General features: G+C 42.8%; 2 protein-coding genes across 3 annotated transcripts; both read left to right on the forward strand.

The window, feature by feature from the left end:
• The first annotated feature begins 860 nt into the window (after positions 1 to 860).
• Positions 861 to 12,813, forward strand: znf532 (zinc finger protein 532). Of its 2 annotated transcripts, XM_053854441.1 has the most exons (10): positions 861 to 1,076; positions 2,024 to 2,315; positions 4,649 to 6,818; positions 6,885 to 7,066; positions 7,372 to 7,548; positions 8,936 to 9,098; positions 9,193 to 9,492; positions 9,568 to 9,680; positions 9,799 to 9,925; positions 11,301 to 12,813. In XM_053854441.1, the coding sequence occupies exons 3-10, from the start codon at positions 4,680 to 4,682 to the stop codon at positions 11,778 to 11,780; spliced, it is 3,681 nt and encodes a 1,226-aa protein (XP_053710416.1). In that variant the 5' UTR covers positions 861 to 1,076; positions 2,024 to 2,315; positions 4,649 to 4,679; the 3' UTR covers positions 11,781 to 12,813. The 2 variants fall into 2 exon arrangements, with proteins under 2 accessions (XP_053710416.1, XP_053710417.1); XM_053854442.1 differs by lacking the exon at positions 11,301 to 12,813 and having other exon boundaries at positions 9,568 to 9,684; positions 9,799 to 9,926.
• A 1,030-nt stretch (positions 12,814 to 13,843) lies between these two features.
• Positions 13,844 to 19,028, forward strand: oacyl (O-acyltransferase like). The gene is made up of 15 exons (XM_053873525.1): positions 13,844 to 13,994; positions 14,851 to 14,984; positions 15,063 to 15,141; positions 15,215 to 15,350; positions 16,423 to 16,613; positions 16,672 to 16,875; positions 16,949 to 17,051; positions 17,144 to 17,245; positions 17,316 to 17,481; positions 17,556 to 17,635; positions 17,731 to 17,841; positions 18,154 to 18,277; positions 18,345 to 18,531; positions 18,690 to 18,832; positions 18,903 to 19,028. The coding sequence occupies exons 1-15, from the start codon at positions 13,844 to 13,846 to the stop codon at positions 18,993 to 18,995; spliced, it is 2,004 nt and encodes a 667-aa protein (XP_053729500.1). The 3' UTR covers positions 18,996 to 19,028.
• The last annotated feature ends 143 nt before the right edge of the window (positions 19,029 to 19,171 follow it).

Raw genomic sequence — 19,171 nt, forward strand, 5'->3', positions numbered from 1 at the left:
GGTCAACCCGAAACCAAGATAGTTTCCAGCTCCACTTGAATCTTCATGTGGACTGAAGACTGAATTTAGACATAAACGTATTTTCAGAAACAGATAGATATCTCTTTATTTCCACCCTTCATTTATACTCAGAGAATTTGCCTCTAGAAATGATCCTTCATCTCCAACAACAACCACTGAAAAAAAAAAACAAAAAAAACATTGCATTCACAACAAAAACCTTGTGGGAATGCAATGTTTTCTGTGAGTGGATACATGTGCATGGGATTATTATGATTATCCTTTGACCAATCACAGCAAAGGGTGTGGTCAGGGAGGAGGGCATCTTCTGAGCAGTTTGAGGTCAGATGAGAAGATCAGCAGCTTTCTTTCCTCATACCTGACAGCACTGTATGTCAGAAAGCAGCATTGCAGTGATGTGGAAAACCAAAAATATGGCAGGAAGATCCTCCTGTCAAATGCGATGACTATGAAAGTCAACAAAAAAAGACTCCCTCCTATTGTGTGTCTAATAAAATGTGTTATTTGGCATTACCACAATCCTCCTTTATTAAACATATTTACGACTCCACATTGTGTGTCACAAATGTCATCAGCTTGAGGTCTTTATTCTGCATAGAGGTGAACACAAAGGACTGCACTGCTTCACTCAGCAAACAAAAGACTGAACTGGGAGGGACAAATCAACATTTCATATTGACATTAGCGTGTGTGTGATTTTACGAATGACAGCTTTAACTCATGTGAATCTTTCAGCGGCGCCAATCTGCTGCAGTCAACCAGCATGAATCGCTGACGTCACGTGTCTGTGAGGGGAGGGCAGCGCAACAACCTTCCTGGCAGCACTGGATCTGACACTCTAGACAGGAAGGAGGCACCACAGGCCCTGTGATACTAGTCAGCCCCAAATCTTACAGACTGACATGCAGTGCATCCAAATCAATGCCACTTTTCACATGAATGAATAGCACCTGACCAGATCAGGTTAGATTTGGCAGCCAGATATCTTCAAGACTGGTAGCAGGCCACTGAGAGGGAGCCTTGTTCGACTGAAATGCTTCTGTGCAGTCTGCCAGGTAGGTCATGAATATCAATCTCTTCATCTGTGGTGTTGTTATGGGCCCGGTCGGGTCGTGTTTGATCCGATATGAATTACAGTCCTCAGATAACGGTGTCATGTACCCATCAAAAGTGGAATCAGTAGCTCCCAAACTCTTACAGATCCTACTTGAAACATTTCAAGACACACCAGTGTTGTTGAATACAGTAACTGAAGCTCAACCATTGTCTTTTTTTTTTTTGTTTAACCATTATAACCTGGGTTTCATGAGAGACATCAGTGCTAGGTTGGATGTGAGCTGTCCCATCTCAGCTACATGCAACTGAAATGACTGGCTATCACATCACTCCTTGTTGCCTTATATCGTACCCTGTCATGGGTTCCCGCCAGTCAATGTGAGCAAATCTTAGATCCAAGCTGAACTCACATTAGATGTGCAGCATCTTCTTTGTTGAGATAAATGTCATGTGTTACAAGCTACTGATGAAGCTGCAAAGGCACTGTAGCGTGCACAGACCATTCGTGTTCCAGCTTCTTGAGTTCTAACCATCACATGGGTAAATATCAGGAACACATTTGTCCTGCTCATAAGTACACAACATGTAGGAGATCAGCACATGCTGAGTAATGGGAACAGCATATAAAGTGGACCAACGCTGTCGCAAAACAAAGGCTGAACCATTTTTTTTCTCAGAAAAATGCTAGGAATGGCACCTTGGTAAGCAACAAAGCAATATGCTAGATAGTTCTAAATGACAGCTCTCTTGCTCACCTCCGAAAGATGACATGGTCATTGATTCTACCCCTGTACTAAGCAGGATTGAGGAAAAAAATCACCACAACCTGGAGTGGACAGCTCAACATGAAAACATCACAGTCATTTCTGCTCCTTTTCTTCGCTTCCTGTGTCACCCCACCTCCCTCGATCTCCATCTCACTCTCTCTCCTCTTTCTCCGCACCAGCTGCTGCTTCTGCTCCTGAGCCACAGTGGAGAGTTTCCCTCACCCCCCTGCATAGACAGAGACAAAAGGCCTGATTCGCCTTTCGAACACTGCCCCCTCTACCCTTCCGTCCCTTCATGAAGGTTTGAGAGGGTGGCAGGGGCTTAACCAGGACGCCCTGCCTGAACTAGGATCTGGGACTAAACCAGAGACGGAGAGAGGGCATTGAGGGTGGGGTGGAGCAGGATGAGGGCTGAAATGGCTGGGAGAGTATAAGGCCTCGACAACCAGAGAGGAAAAAAGCCTGACAAGGGTATGGCACGTCTACCTCTCTCTCACTCTCGCTATATATATATATATATATATATATATATATATATATATATATATATATATATATATATATATATATATACACGTGTGTGTATGCATGGCTTTGCATGCTTATTTGTGTCGGTGTGGGCATGGAGTACAAAAGGCACGTTTGCTAGACATCTGGAGTAGGAGGAGCCTGCTGGTCGATCAGGGTTTCCGCTATACATATTAGTGACAATTGCATGCTTGTGTAGTAACTACTGATCACTAATAGACCAATGGGAAAAGCAAGAAGGAGACAACAGATTCATGACCACGCACTATACATCTGTCTCTTCTATGGATTGCTTGCAAGTTCATTTCTTTTCTGGCCTTACATTCATCAACAGCCAGCAGAATGCGTGGCTGGCTGTTCCACACGAGTAATGAAAAGTCCAAGTAGTAATCCCATATCCAAGTGGAAAATGGATTCCTGGTTGTTGGGCATGCAGCTCCTGTGTGCTTCTGAGGCCGCGGCGCAGTGCAGGGCATTAGGTTTGCTGTGCAGAACCAGCTGAAACCGGTTTAAAGCAGGCTGATGGATGACAGGAACAATGCTGCCCTTGTCGTGAAATCAGGAAAAGAGCGGCCAGACACCTCCATGGCAGGCCTGTCCACAGGCTAACGTGTCTTTCTCCTGCTAGTCACCAGCCAGAAGGGCTAGGACAAGCCATGCAGGGCGACTTGGGAATGAAAGAGGGACGTGGCTGCTGTCTGCGGCCTGCCTCTCTCTCCCTCTCCCTCTCCCTCTCTCTCTCTCTCTGACACACATACACACATAGGAGCATAGTCTCTCACTCAGGATGTCTGAGGGCTGCTAGTTTGGCAGATAATGCAAAGCAAGGACAATAACTTACTGAACCCAGGATGTAAGCTGACCCCGTTATCTAGGCCTTTGAAGACAGGGTGGGGTGGACTACTTTTCAGGGGAAGGAAGGACAGTCAGAAGGGTGAGAAAGGCAATGATGCATGTTTGCACTGATACGATTTCACATTCACGGAAAATCCTCACCTTATGTGAACGTGTTGTTGTTGCCATGTATTAAAAACACGTGGATCATAAAGCTTGTTTTGGTGTTGGTATATTTAGCTTTTGTCTGTGGCTCCTTCTCGCAATGAAGGGCTGCATCCTGTAGCTGCAGGCCTTGCTCTTGTGCGGTAGCTCTTCAACACAGCCATTTCAATCCCTCACTTAATTTGCCATCCGTCCCCTTCATCACACGTCAAACGCTAATTCAATATAGTTGTCAACCTCCTTTTAGCATAAATAACAGCTTTGTGTGATAAACGAATGGAACCCAAAACCACTAAGAAAAGAGAGGTCAACGTTTTCTTCTTACATTGTTCAGTGTTGGATTCATTGAACCTGCTCTTCATATTTCTACTTATATAGAACAGAAACGTACAATTTAACCCCTCAGGTGCCAAAGGGTTCAAAATTGGTTAAGGCCACAACGCGGCATTTAAACATGCTGCAGCTGCAAATATGAAGCCTCACGTAATTACTACTTGACACAATTAGATGGCAGACAGTTGTAGTCTCGCAGTAGCAAAGCAAGAAAGAGAATTTCACTGACTCCGATTCTGAAGAGTAACATCCACATTCTGAAGAAGCTCGTACAGTGAGAGATAAGATGAAGGCAATGGTGCTTCTGCGTGTCGCGAGAGCACTTCTGTTAGTGGTGGCAGTCCACAAGAAGCACAGGCTGGACAGTGGTAGCAGGAAAAAAAGCAAAACAAAGAAATGCAGAAATAGCTGTGGGGGAAAATGCAGTGTGAATAGTAAAAGTGAAAAAGTACTTATTCAGAATGGCTGTATCCTGTTCATAATATACAAATTAGATGAGTGACTTTACTCGCATCCCAACGTTTGAGACATAGTGAAGATTAACAGTACGCCCTCATCTCTAACCGTTTTGAAGGTGCCTTTGGAAATGGGTAGTTTCGAACTGGATCCATCAATTACTTCATGAGAAATATCAGTAACAGGATGAACTAGAAAAGCACTGTGACAGAGAGCATTTTATAAGTCCACAGCATACAGCTATAGAACAACCTCCATGATTGATGGATTGCATTGGTTCACTGGTTGTCTTGATGGGGAAAAAGACCAAGGCATTCAGGGCAGAAGCACAGTCTTTAACCTCCATTCCCCACATGATTTTAGCTTGGCAGCATTCCTAAGTTAACATATCATCTAGCAACTCCAAAGCAATATTGACTAAAACATAACATCTGCACTACACACATCGCAAGTAATGGATCTTGATCAGTGTCCCTACGCTTTTCCAGGTTTTTTTTTTTCAGGTGAAGAAGCAAGAGCATGGGCGATATGAAGACCCCAGACTTTGATGATCTGTTAGCAGCCTTTGACATACCTGATATGGTGGATCCTAAAGCCACCATCGACTCTGACCACCCAGATGGCCACGCAGTGCAGCTTAAGCCCTCGCCCAGTGGGTCTACCATTAATGAAGACGAAGCCCACAACTCATCAGCCGGACATGATATTGGCATCAGTGTTATTGTCAAAAACATCAGAAACATGGACCCTACCAAGAACGTTGGGGCTCTGTCTGAAGAGAACAAGGAGTTGTTCGCCAAGGCATTTGCCCACTCTGTTAGCAGTAGCAAAGCTGTCAACAATGGCATCCTGCCCTGCCAAGCAAAGCGCTTTCACCCTCCTAAAGCAGGTTGGAAGAAAAGAATCGGGCAACCAGCAACAAAGCATTTTAATCAGTTCAGTCCAATCTCAAGTGCAGAAGAGTATGATGAGGAAGAAAAGAATGACGTAGATGAGCCAAAGGAAAGAAAAGCTACATCTGAAAAAGACCATTTCAAGTCCCCATTGCTAGTACCAAGCACAGAAAAGCAGGAGCAAAACAACCACCATAACTCAGTGAGGTGTCTCGCCTCTCCATCAAACTTAACAACAGAGGCACCAAATGAAAGGCTCCATAAGCTTCAGGAGGTCAGAGAGGTGTTGAGAGCCGATAATGAATGTAACATCAACATGAAATCCAAGACCTCGGCTAAACTTTCATCGTGTATGGCTGCTATAGCTGCTCTAAGTGCCAAAAATGGAAGCCCTATAGAAGCCAATAGAAGTTCTCTAAATACTGTGAAAAAACCATTTGAATCAGATGAAAACATGAAGACTCCAGAGGCATTAACAGAAGCAGAACCAGCTTTGGAGACAGCAAAGAGACAGTTATCAAAGCAACCAGCCAGTGACAACAGTGGTAAATGCTCAGTAGCCTCAAGCACAGACGCGCTGGTTATCCCAAAAGTCAGGATAAAAACAATCAAGACCTCCTCTGGACAGATCAAACGTACAGTCACTCATGTGCTTCCAGATTTCGAAAAAGACAACATTTCCGATGGGCAAACTGCAGTGGCTACAAACGCAATTTCAGCCTCTCCCGCAAGGTCACTTTTACCTGCCAGTACGGCCACACAAATACCCAAGCATATGACAATTAAACCAGTTGCAACAGCGTTTTTGCCAGTATGTGCCGTAAAGACAGCCGGCTCCCAGGTCATCAACCTTAAGCTGTCCAACAACACGACAGTCAAGGCAACGGTCATCCCAGCCTCTTCTGTGCAAAGCGCCAGCAGCACCATCCTAAAAGCAGCTAATGCGATCCAGCAACAAGCGATTGTGGTGCCAGCATCCAGCCTTGCTAATGCCAAACTTGTGCCCAAAGCAGTACATCTGACTGACCTCAACATTCTCCCTCCCAACACGACTACAAGCACCACAGCGTCCAGTGTGAAGAACAAAAAATCAACCCACCAAGTTAAGCAGCGACCTGTTCTGAAGGCTCAGCCCTCCAAGAAAGTCTCAAAGGTTCAACTGACAAACAGTTCTCAAAGTTCGGTTGTGGACGCATTCAATAAAGTGCTCAGTAGCATCAACCCTGTTCCTGTGTATGTCCCAAACCTCTCGCCACCGACCTCCACCGATATCGCTATTCCTTCCCGTGGATACAAATGCCTGGAGTGTGGGGACTCTTTTGCGCTAGAGAAGAGCTTGTCCCAGCACTACGAACGACGCAGTGTGAGGATCGAGGTCACGTGCAATCACTGTGCCAAAGGGTTAGTGTTCTACAACAAGTGCAGCCTCTTGTCTCACGCCCGAGGACACAAGGACAAGGGGATCGTCATGCAATGTTCCCATCTTATCCTTAAACCTATACCGGCTGATCAGATGCTCAAACGGACAACCTCACCACCTGGTCTACCTGACATCTCCGACCCCATCATCACCTCTACTGCACAGTCTTCAGAAGGCCAAAGAAAAGCCCTCAGTAGAGGACCCCAAACCACCGCCAATTCCTTGGAGGACCATGCATTGAAACCCAATCAGACCTGCCTCAAGTGTTCGGAGTGCAACAAGAAATTTCACGACGACTGCTCACTAGCCCTGCATTATCAACAGACCCTTGACTCCAGTGGGCAGGTGTGTTTACGTTAGCATGACGTTCTCAAGTTTGGTAAAGTGATTTTGTTTTTGATTTCGTCATAGATATCTTGCTCGTCCTGCCAAATGCTTCTGCCCAGTCCATGCAGCCTCCGCTCACACCAGCGAATCCATCAGCACAAGTCTCCGTACATTTGTCCAGAATGTGGCACGAGCTGCCCGTCACTTCACTTTCAGTCCCACCTCGCTAAAGACTGCCTTCACTATACGCGTAGAGTTGGGTACCGGTGAGTTTCGAACAGGACATGTCATTTTAGCTGGATGAAATTTCTCCCTACTTTCTCTTACATGTATTGTTCCAATTCTAAGTGCCACTTTTATTGTCACTTCCTAATTGCTGTCATTATATTTTCCTCACATTTGACAGACAGAACTATTATTAAGGACTTTTCAAACATCCATCATTAAAATGTGAAATTTAAAACTGAAGACCACTTTGGAAAGGTCCTGCTTTGTGTTAAACACCAGTCATGCTCTACTATTATTTTTGGACCGAAACACTGGGAGCTGATGTTTTCTTCTTTTCCACCAGATGCGTTCACTGCACTGTGGTCTTTGCTGATGCCGCATCACTGAAATCCCACATCCAGAGTTCACACTGCGAGCTCTTCTACAAATGTCCGCTGTGTCCAATGGCCTTCAAGTCTGCGCCTGGAACGCATTCCCATGCTGACTCGCAGCATCCTGGTGTAAAGGCCGGAGAACCAAAGTATGCTACTGCTTTTAACAAGGCTTCCACCTGTGACTCCAGCTGATATCAACCATTCAAACTAAATATATGTGTTGAAGAATGAGTTTAAATACCATTTCATGAAACTTCATCCATGTATCAACACTTGACCTGGGTCCTCCACAGCTCCCCCTACGCTGAGATTGTTCCTACACAGGGGGAAATTTTTGCTGTTTTTGTTGATATGTATCAAGTGTGACTCATGACAGACTTTACTTCAAGGAGGACACTGTTTGATGTGTGTCATCAAACTCCCCCTTAACAAAAAGCAGAAGTTCATTAACTGGAACCTTTTGAGTTTACAAAAGTACACTTTCAAGTACACCCCAAACCATATACTAGTAGTTTACTAGAAAGTCTGATACTTCTTTGGACTGAATTGGAGCATTTTTAGTTTATTAAGTATACTAACAATGTATACCTCTAGTGTACTGGGCATATATACATTTCAAATAGTTGATGCATGTTTTATGGACTAATCTCTGTACATCATGTACACCATCCCAAAGAGTACACAGTCACCTTCCAGCTGTGTACAGATGGCAATGTACGTATCGCCCTAGTACATCCACAACTAATGGCTAAAGAGTACAATACATGCCACCTATAGTTGACGGCAGAGGGTCACACTCACATTGGCCAACAACTATTTAGTCATTCAATGGAAACACTCATGAACTAACTGTCTAATGAGAACAAAACTATAACAGAGCAACAGATTTTCTGCCCCCAGTCCACTCCCATGATCACACAGTTTGCTTCTGAATCGTCTCAATAATATACTTTAAAAAAAGTGGTATACCTGAACTTTACTTTTGGCTATACGTATAAGTATACTTCAGTGTCATACTTTTAAGTATTTCAAGTGCAGTATGTCAGCAGTAAACTTCAAGTATACTTCCTCAGTTTTAGTATAAAATAGATCTACTCATAGTACACTTTCATTTTGCTAAGAGGCTGTGACCCCCTCAGCCATGGCTGGGAGAGCCAAAGTCCCTGGGAGCACCCTGCTGATGTCATAAGAAGAGCACTATGAGAGCAAAAACCTTCGTCAAGCCGTCCATTTTCACCCTTCATTATTGCCCACCATTTGTTCTATCTATACAATTCATTACCTTTTTAGCTTTTGAAAGCCATCCATGTGGTCAACAGTGAAGATCTAAGAAGTTAGACAGCAGGTGGCAGTAGCATTCTGGAAATGACTCACACAACACTCAGTAAATGTGGAACAAAGTTAGTGAATCTCAGGCTTCAGCTCTAAAAAAACAACCAAACCATCAACGTGTCCTGACACGCCAAAAGTAGAATATCAGACGAGGATTCTTTATCACCACACATGACATTGTTTCTTTCTTTTTCTTCTCAGATTGATATACAAGTGTTCCATGTGTGACACCGTGTTCACTCAGCAGTCCCTGCTATTCACTCATTTTGACCAGCATGTAGCCAACCATAAGGTTCCAGTGTTCAAGTGCCCAGAATGCTCCATCTACTACGCACAGAGACAAGTCATGTTGGACCACATAAAGGTAAGAAGGCAGTATTTTGAAGATCTGATTTGATAGTGCGCATAAAAAAATGTATTTAGTTTGCATTTTAAGCAAAGCTTCCACTTTTTTCCAGGCTATCCATGGGACGCTGAAGACCTCTGATGGAGCATCAAACATTGGAGTTTTCCAGCCACTGAGCTCCAAAACAACAAATTCAAACAGCTCAAAGGGAAACAGCAGCCCAAGCAGTGATAAGGACAAGGATGGAGGAAAGGTAACTTGTCAAAACAAGGAAGATGACAAACCAAAAGTCCCGGATAATAACAACAAAGCGGTGAGGAAGAAGACAACCGGATACACATGCACAGAATGCAACCTTCCCTTCAGCTCAAAGGATGCGTTTGTGGCTCACATGAAGTATGAGCATAACAAAGTAAGAGAGATTTTATATCCGAACATGATCGATCCCTAATCTTGTTTTGCTGATGCAGCCAGTTTCCTGTTTTAGGTGCTGAAGAAGCACCCGTGTCGACTGTGTGAGAAGTCCTTCAACTCCTCCCACAGTCTTTGTCGACACAATCGAATCAAGCACAGGGGGCTTCGCAAAGTGTACGCCTGCCCGTGAGTAAGAAGCTTTTACATTAGTTATCTGTCTTTCACATTCTGCTATTTTTGAAGATTATGGGGTTGTAAAAAAAAAAAAAACTTCACTTGATTGACATACTTCTCACTCTATTAGAGACGGTCCAGCTGAGAATTTCACAAAGAGAGCAGCGCTAGCTCAGCGCACCCTGATGATGCACAGCCAAGCCGAGAAGAGGACGGAAGACTCTCTTGATGAGAGCTCAAGGCAGCAGAAGGAAACGGTATTGGATCGTGCTTAAATTGTTATTGTTGACCACAACGTCAGCAGTGATTTGCCTTTTCCCCTTCATCTGGGTTAGGAAATGCTTTGCTCTTTGGTCCACCATCTATGTCACACACCATTTTAAGGACTTTTAAGGACCTTTTCACTAAGACGTTGAGGTTCTACAAATTCGCTACCAGTGGTGACCATGACATCTACCTCAGAGTGGAAACCGACTAACTTGTGTCCACATGGTCACTTCTCTTACTTATTACTGGGAACACAGTGGTACCTCGATTCTCGACCACAATCCGTTCCAGCCGGCCGTTCGAGAAGCGATTTGTTCAAAATCTGAATCGATTTTTCAAGTAATGGAAAAAGAACTAATGCGTTCCAAGCCCTAAAATAGGCGTTTGTAGGAGTGAATGTCGTGTGTCTGCTGCAGGACATGTCTGCATACAGAGGCTGCGTTATACACAATAACAAAGCGCGCCGTGGGTCAGCTGATCGGTCCGCGCATGTTATGTTTTTTCCGGCTTTTTTTTCGGGGGGCGTTCTGGATTTTTGTTCGAAATCAGAAGCAAAAAAATCTTGAATTTTTTGTTCGAACTCCGATTTGTTCGAAGTCTGGGACGTTCGAAAACCGAGGTACCACTGTACAAGTAAAATGTGACTTACGACCTGCTTAACTTATGTTCACCCGTACTTACGACCATGGCCAGAAGATGCTGATTTATTATTATTTTTTTTTATTTCTGACATAGCAGTACGTACAACAGTTACGGCAGCACAGTATCCCAGCATCTCACTTTCATACAGTGATCTACCATTACAGTAGTACCTGTAACCCTTGCGTCGTATTTTGAATGACATTCGACTTACGTCCAATCCGACTTGCGACCGGTTGGCTGGAACTGATCCCAGTCGTAAGTCGGATGTTAGTTGTACAGGACACACTTTCATGTTATCAAACAAGGTGCCATGTACTGACCGGGCACTTAAAGCCCACACACCATGTGAGAACTAGTTGTGCAAACACCCATGACTCTTTGAAAATGCTGTACAGTTAAGAGGTAGTCCACCCTTCCCAGACCAAGACCAAAACAACACCAGTTCTGCTTTGAAGAGATCTTGAATGGGTGGTTGAAAACTGCGCTGTTCTTTCCGAAACGATACTCATTACTCATAACTATACTTATCTAACAGGAAACGTGATTATATCATGTTTCCAGAAGTAAATATGCAGAAGTAAAACACTTGCAATCCTGGTTGATAAGACATGGTCTCTCGCAGATGGAGTTTTATCTTGTTGTTGACGCTATCTGCTTCAAACACATAACTCCTCTCTGGGGTAATAATTTTCCTTCTTTCCTTCTTCTTAAACATTACTTCAGGCTGACATTCTAAAGAGGAAGCAAGAGGAGGATGAGGAGTCCATGACCCTCACCGTAAGAGACTCACAGCCTCTGAAGAAACTCAAGGTGAACATTCCCAAAATCCACAAGTGCGCAGTCTGCGGCTTCACCAGTGAAGACATCACTGCTTTTCACAAGCACATTCCTCAGCACAAGTCCAACGGCTCGTCCTTCCAGTGCCACGAGTGCGGCCTGTGCTACACCTCCCACCGTTCACAGGCCCGACACCTGTTCATCGTCCATCGCCTGAAGGAGCCACGTTGTCTTGGCAATAATGATGATGAGAGCCAGCGAGAGAACACGCTGGATGTTACAGATGAGAACAGTGACGGGAAACCAAACACCCAATGCAAAGTGTGTGGTAAGGTTTTTGAAACAGAGGGCAGGTTAAACACTCACATGAGGACTCATGGCATGGCCTTCATAAAGGCGAAGAGACTGAGCGCAGCCGAAAAGTAAAAACTGCTTGGAAATTATGAACTTTTTAGGCAAAGAAATGTTTTAGGTGCAATGTTATACATACCAAATAAGTTAAACTTATTTATATTTAATGCATCAAGTTTTTGCAAAATACTATTTTCATTTAAACAAATGTTTATAAAGGACAAGAATCTTGTCTATGTCTTTATAGTAGCAGATCGTGGTTGTGCAATGAGATGTTCAGTGCTAAATAATGCTGCTAGTGTCTCACTTTGTCTGGATAGAAGGAAATGCAGTCGCTGTTTCTCAGATGCATAGTTTCTAAGACTTATTTACTTTTACACTTGTATTTGACATATGACTTTACAAAGAGGGAGCTGCTTCCATGAGATGAAAATCACATCATCTATTTAAAAAGGACAGCAAATGATCTTAAACAACATTGAATGTTTGAAATGGACCCAAACCTATCAAGCTGCCGTTTGTCTGTGTTCCCTTTTTAATGTGTAGCAACTGCAGTTTTTTATCAGCATGAGTCGGGCAGAGAAATTGATGATTTGTAGTCGAGCAATACTCTTCAACATAGATTTCATGTGAAGTGAATATTTTTATACCTGTGTTATTTGCTCTCTTGCATCACATGTAACAATTATATGAATAAAAAAATGTTGTGTGGCTAGACAACATTCTCAGAAGGTACAGCAGATGAATACTCTGGATCTTATCTGCAGCCACGACAGGTTTAATTCACTGCAGTACCTCTGCTAGAATTCGTTTTGCACAGTTGTGACACATGTGTATTTGTCTTTAGAAGCTGTTGCTATTTTCCAGTGTTTCTGATGAACAAGACTGTTGTTATTGTCAAAGAAAATACAGAGCATTTGCCTATCAAGAGTTGCTTTTATTTGGATGAAGTGATCAAGTGTCGAGATACAGGCGGGAGTGAAGAGCAAACCTGTCTTCTGGCGACTCTCCCACCAGGAGTCGTCCTCCTACACCTGAAGCCATTTTGATCACCCTACTTCGACGCGCCAGTCCCCTTCATGTCCTCATCTGCAGTAAAGACAAACCTCATGGCAGGTCTCACTACTGTCATGTAAAGCTTGCCTTTCACTCTCGTGCTGCAGAAATCATTTTCATCTATCTCACCCAGCCTGCACTCTCTTCTTTACCCTCCATAATCTCTGTCCGTTACACGGACACCAATTTCAACGGTCGGTAATAATTCCTCAAATATTCCTTATCAGAAGATTATTTATGTTATTGTTATGTGGGGTACCTTATTACCTGTGTAGAAGACTGCTACACCGTGGTATTTGTTAAAAATAATATAATAGAAAAAAATACATAGGATAATGTAAAATTTGAAAAAAAAAAAAAAAAAAAAAAAAAAAAAAAGGTATATATATATATATATATATATATATATATATATATATATATATATATATATATATATATATATATATATATATATATATATATATATATATATATATATATATATATATATATATATATTTCTGTTTTGGCATTTTATGCTGTTATTCTACTTGACTTCCTATTTAATTCCATCATGAAGTCAATAACAATGCAATGTAATGACCTCATATTAGGAAATATTCCATTCAACTGCTATTTCTAAGCCTTCCATGGGGCTTGTCGACAGACTACCAGTTTCTAGCGCAAGGGTGCCCTCTAGTTGTCGACAAATGTAAAGTAATATGCATGGCAGCATTCATGTGTACTCACTTCCTTTATGAAAACAAATGCTGCTGTGTGAATGAAATAAAACTAGTGGAGCTGTTTAAGAAGGAATAAGTTTCATACCTGGGGTGTTATTTTCAGCGGTGGAAATTCCAATCTTTATACCTGTCTGAAAGGTCTCCACCATAAAAACTGTTTTTTCTTTGGGGATTTAAAGACATCTGGACCGTTTTGTCTTGCCCTTATCCTCAGGTAAATGGATCCTCTTGCACCTGCTTTGAAACCTGGTGTTTCCGTTTTCAATCGCAACCGTAGAAAATTCATTTTAAACACCTTAGTCCCCACCACAGCAGGGTTATTTAAGCAGCCAAAGACAGTTGTGAGCTCCAAGTATGATGGCAGTAGGTCAGTTGCTGCTGCTGCTGCTGTCTACTGGGTGCATCACGGCACTGAAGAAGCAGAACGTGACAGAGAGATGTCTGGTGGATACCAACAGTTTCCTCTGGGAGCTGAAACAGAGCAGGCCAAAGGAGTATGCTGTTGCCAGTAAGTCTTTCACCGCCTCATTTCTTGATGCTCAGAGCAGAAGTCTAGTAGATTATATCTCCAGCCTTTGTGTTATCATAGAAGGCCCAGCAAAAAGTTACTCGTTTGGTGACCTTCACCAAGTTTTATGGATACTTCAGAGGCGACACAGGTAGTGTGGACCCACCTTAGTGAAGTACCATGAATGTCATAAAAGACTAAATGTATAAATAAATGTAAAAATATCGAAAGTAAAGTATTGAGTACCATGCGCCCACTGACTTCATACAGCATCGGGTGCAGACGTGATGGTTTCAAGATCAGCATCGATTGTTTGGTTTCTTTTGTCTAACCAATTGCTGCTTCGGACTGAGGTTTGTCCCGCCTATTTATTTTGCATACTGTCAGCAAAATATTGAAATAACTAAAGGACAAAAAGTCGAAAAAACGAAATAAATAGAAAACAAAATCTATAAATGCACACATAAATACTCGAAATAACAGAATGTAAAAATATTAAATGTACAAATCAATAACAGTCAAAATATATAAAATAATTAAGTTTACATATACACAGAAATAGCACCAATGTTTGACAAAAATAAAATGGGATAAAATTAACACTGTATGGATTTTTTTATTTATACATTTATACATATATTTATGTATTTATTTATTTATACTTATGTTATTAATGGTCCTTCATACCCTTTAAGATGAGCTTGATGGGGTTCAAACCTAACAGACTTAATACAGTAACTTCGCTGATTTTTGCAGTTGGGAGATGATTTTTCAATGTTTAAATCAGATGGTGCGAGAGTGTGACAATTCCCTCCATGTCTGCTGGTGTATATTTATTGTGCTTGCATGTTTGCAGTGTTTGATGCTTTTGGAAAGATGGGTAGCAATGTCAAAGGAGGAAACGTCAACCAGCCTGGCCTACTGCAAGAGTGTCGCTCCGTCCACGGTCCGTCCTTCTCCGGACAATACTGTCAAGTATTCCTTAGACAGGTGAAAGCATAGATGACTTTAACTCTGAAAGAGGATCCACTTATTTTCAACTATCTTTTTTTTTTTCATCTCCCTAAGGAGACATTCGTGTATTTTGTGGGTATCTGTGTTCCTGATTCCTGTAAAGAAGAGGACTTACAACTGCTGGTCCTGGACGGTAATAGATTCTGGGAATCTTTTAAGTATTCGTGATGTCTGAAAATGCGTTTGGTGACCTCTACACCCAGAAGACAGTTTTCAGTTTGGGAAGACTCCTCTCCTCCCTCCTCTCCCGTCCATCTTCATAAATCAGTCATCGCAGGAGTTGATCACGGTACACTGTTTACCCAGCAGTGTTTCCCCGGGAATAGCTGAAGTCACATGCTTGTAAGTTTCTTCACATGACATGCTGTCAGTCTCAAAATAAACTAGGGGTGGGATTCGATAAAAAAAAAAAAAAAAAAATCTAGTTAATTTGAGAATTTGTGATTCATGTCAATTCATCACGATGATGACTATATTCAAGTTTTTATATCACCTGATTTAAACTAAAGCTCTTTTAATGTCTTGAAAATATTTGTATAAGAATTTCAATTTCATAAGAATTTCAAATACATTCAGAGTAGTGGAAACCCTGGCCATTGTGTCGTGAAAAACATGAAACGACATCCCTGAACAAAAGCAAACAAAAGCATCTGTTTGCTTTTGTTCAGGGATTCCTCCATGTTTGTTGTTGTTGTTATCATCCCAGCTGCCACGTGTCTTGTGCATCAGTGGACCAGGAACTCCTGCACTTACAAAGGTTCCCTGTTGCCTGGAGAGCAAACTGTTCAATTAAATAAAATAAAATAAAGTTAAATTGCTTGGCCACAGTTAATGTCCGACAACAGGCATTATTATTGTTATTGCTGGCTGCAGTATACACATTTGGGTAGATTTGATCATAGATTGAGAGAGTAACCTCTGCTCTTGAAAATGTAAGAATGAAGAAAAGAAATGTGTTTGAGCAAAATAGGTAGTATTCTCATGCAGGGAAAAACGACGGGTGTGCCAGCACTACTGAGGATCATGCTGTGCATGAACCTGTCTAACATGGATGCTAAAGTAATGGAGGGAAGGAATCTTTGTGGGATACCTAGATTGGCCGAGTTATAGAAGGTGAGATAAAATACAGGTAACATCCGATTTACGTCAGGGATCGGTTCCAAAGTTCGTGGTCGTAAATACGGGTGGACGTAAGTTGAGCAGGTCGTAAGTTACTTGTAAACTGTACTCATTGGAGTATGGATCTGCCAGACTCACGGGTCGTAGCATATAGGGTAAAAAGTGGGCGGGCAGTAGTCTTTATTTTAATACTAAAAACTGGAAATGCACTTCAAACCTGCCTAATGTCAACAGAAAAAAAATCATTTGCAAATTGAAAATGAATGAACAGAATTTTTGCTATTGTTTTGTGCAGGTTTGTCTGCTGTGTGATGGTCGCTCTTCCTCTTGCTGCCACATTGTTCACAGCCTTGGTGAGATGGCAGAGGAACAGAGTGGTTTCGCCAAAAGATGAGTCATGCTGTTTAAACCCAGGCCTGGATGTTTACGGGAGCTTGAGAACAGACGATTCCTCATCGAGCTGCATGAACGGTTCAGAAGTCAAGCGTAGCTGCTCATTAGTTTTGATCATGAATTATTATTATTCTTTTTTCTTTCATTATAGAACACACCAGGAAGAATCCAATGGGTTTTCCAGGACATATTTGGTGGTGTCTACAGACTTTCTCCTTGCACACTACCACACAAGGGGTCTTGAGTATCTCTGGCAATGAAGGAAGTTACTCCTCATTAAATGGGATTCGTGTTCTCAGCCTGTTATGGATCATGTGTGGACATTCTGTGCAATTTCCTGTCGTTAACAACCTTGGTAGGAGAACACATGACTTCTCTAAATCTCGCATACACTTGACTTGGACAAATGATCTGAAATGTTCTCACAGATAACTACAAAGATTGGAGGAGCACAGTAGAAAGCAGCCCTCTACATGTGTTAGCTATCAGCGGACCCATCTTTCTGGCTGTGGACACTTTCCTTCTGCTCGGGTGAGACAGCAATGTTTGAGATCTTTTTTTGTGGTGGCCCTACAGCATGGATTGAAGCTCAGGTGGATGGATGGGTCTTTGTCTCGTTGCAGAGGTCTGCTCAGTGCCAGGACGTTGCTTCGGTCCATCCACCAAGCAGAAGATACGCTGAGTCCAAGTTTGGTCGCAAACTACCTCCTTAAGAGAATTACAAGGTAGAACTTGAGCACACACTCGTAAGCCCAAGATGCAGTTTTAGCATCATGTATTGGCATTTCTCCACAGAATCCAACCTCTCCATATGTTCATCATATGTCTGGCCATTGGGCTCATCTCTGTCATCCAGTGGGGGCCCTTCTGGTTCCCATTTCTAAACACACTAACGGACTGCAAGGCATACTGGTGGGCCAACCTTCTCTTAGTTAGCAATCTCCTCCCAGTTCATGAGATAGTACGTCCAACCAACAAACATTTTGATGCTACATTGAAAGATTTGTGTTCATGTATGATGTTCTTATTCTCCAGTGCGTTCCATGGACATGGTACCTTTCTCTTGACTTCCAGTGTTACATCACCACACCTTTGCTGGTCTACATTTACAGGCTGTAAACATTTATCATCTTTTAAATGCACCCAACCTTCTTTGTGCCATTTAATCCCTATGATTCTGTACTGACACTATGTTTCTTTTGTCGCTCAGAAGTAAAGGAGTATTTACTGTAGTGGCAGGAGTACTGATGCTGCTGACCATCCTGAGTGGTTCTCTGGTAACTGCAGTCATGCACCTGCCTGTCTTCCAGCCTTCCACACTGTAAGACTCTTTGACCTGAACAAACAGAAAAAACAGATGAATGTGTTTCAGTGAAATTTTCATGAAAAGAGAGAGCTTCCTTGCTCCTGGTGTGTGTCTTATGCTTGACTACCGAACCACGACTGGGACTCATTGGCCTAATGGCAAGCAACGCCATTTCAAATTCTAATACCAGAACAGTCATATGGAAATGACCGGCTTGGGTGAGGTCTGACTTGCTGAACGCATTTCCGTATGTCTTTTCTATATGTGTTCAGTTTTAATAACAAACAAGGGAGATTGACCAACATGAAAGCACATCTTATCTTCCAGGACTTCAGACGACTACGCCATGTACTACTATGTAAAACCCTACACCCGATATGGGCCTTTTTTAATCGGAATACTTACTGGAATCTATATGACGATGCGGCAAGACAAACTGCTGTTGAAGAAAGTAAGATTTGAAATGTCCTCACAGGTGTCTGAGGACATTTTTCATCATTCACTTTGATTTCTTTCAGTGGCAGGCAGCACTTGGATGGTTCTTGTGTCTGGCCAGTATGGCACTGGTGGTGGGACTGGCCTACGCGCTCAGAGAGACACCCAGTGGTCCCTCGCTGCAACACGCTCTCTACCAGGGACTGCACAGACATGTCTGGGCACTAGCAGTCACCTGGATCATACTTGCTTGTGAGGAGGGTTTTGGAGGTGCACAAACTTTAAATGATCCATAATGGTTCTTGCTAATTCACATTGTTTTATGGGGATGCCTTTGTGACTAAGAGCACATTGTTCTTCATGCAGCAGAAAGTGTTTGAAAAGTCTTCTTTTCCTTTCGTTATTTCCCATCTTTATTGTTGCACTAGGTTTTGTGAAGACCCTCCTGTCACTGCGTGTCTGGACTCCCCTTGCCAACATCAGCTTTGCCTGCTACCTCACACATCCACTCTTCATCATACTCTACATCAGCTTACAAGAAACACCCATCCACTATACGAACATCAACTTTGTGAGTGGAGCACTGGCATCCATCACTTCGATTTGACTGAAGTTAATTTCACTGTGCCTCCCTCTTGCAGATGTACATGTTTCTGAGTCACCTGGTGTTGACCCTTGTTGTGAGCCTCCTGTTGACCATACTGGTGGAAAGACCCTACATCGTCCAGAATTAGGGCTAAACAGCAACAGCAATCTCTCCCACACCTTCACCTTCACCTTCTTCTACCGCTTATCCGGGGTCGGGTCGCGGAGGCAGCATTCGGAGCAGGGAAGCCCAAACTTCCTGGTCTGCACAAACCTCCTCCAGCTCCTCCCGGGGGATCCCGAGGCGTTCCCAGGCCAGACCGGA

Source organism: Synchiropus splendidus, chromosome 1 (genome assembly GCF_027744825.2).
Source record: "Synchiropus splendidus isolate RoL2022-P1 chromosome 1, RoL_Sspl_1.0, whole genome shotgun sequence".
NCBI lineage: Eukaryota > Metazoa > Chordata > Actinopteri > Syngnathiformes > Callionymidae > Synchiropus > Synchiropus splendidus.

Bases quoted from the DNA above. Each gene is read 5' to 3' on its own strand.
- znf532 (XM_053854441.1), top strand. From the start codon at position 4,680: ATGGGCGATATGAAGACCCCAGACTTTGATGATCTGTTAGCAGCCTTT. The intron at 9,099-9,192 runs GTAAGAAGGCAG...ACTTTTTTCCAG, and splicing joins TCATGTTGGACCACATAAAG to GCTATCCATGGGACGCTGAA. The intron at 9,493-9,567 runs GTAAGAGAGATT...TTCCTGTTTTAG, and splicing joins TGAAGTATGAGCATAACAAA to GTGCTGAAGAAGCACCCGTG.
- oacyl (XM_053873525.1), top strand. From the start codon at position 13,844: ATGGCAGTAGGTCAGTTGCTGCTGCTGCTGCTGTCTACTGGGTGCATC. The intron at 17,636-17,730 runs GTAAACATTTAT...TTTGTCGCTCAG, and splicing joins CTGGTCTACATTTACAGGCT to AAGTAAAGGAGTATTTACTG. The intron at 18,532-18,689 runs GTGCACAAACTT...TTGTTGCACTAG, and splicing joins TTGTGAGGAGGGTTTTGGAG to GTTTTGTGAAGACCCTCCTG.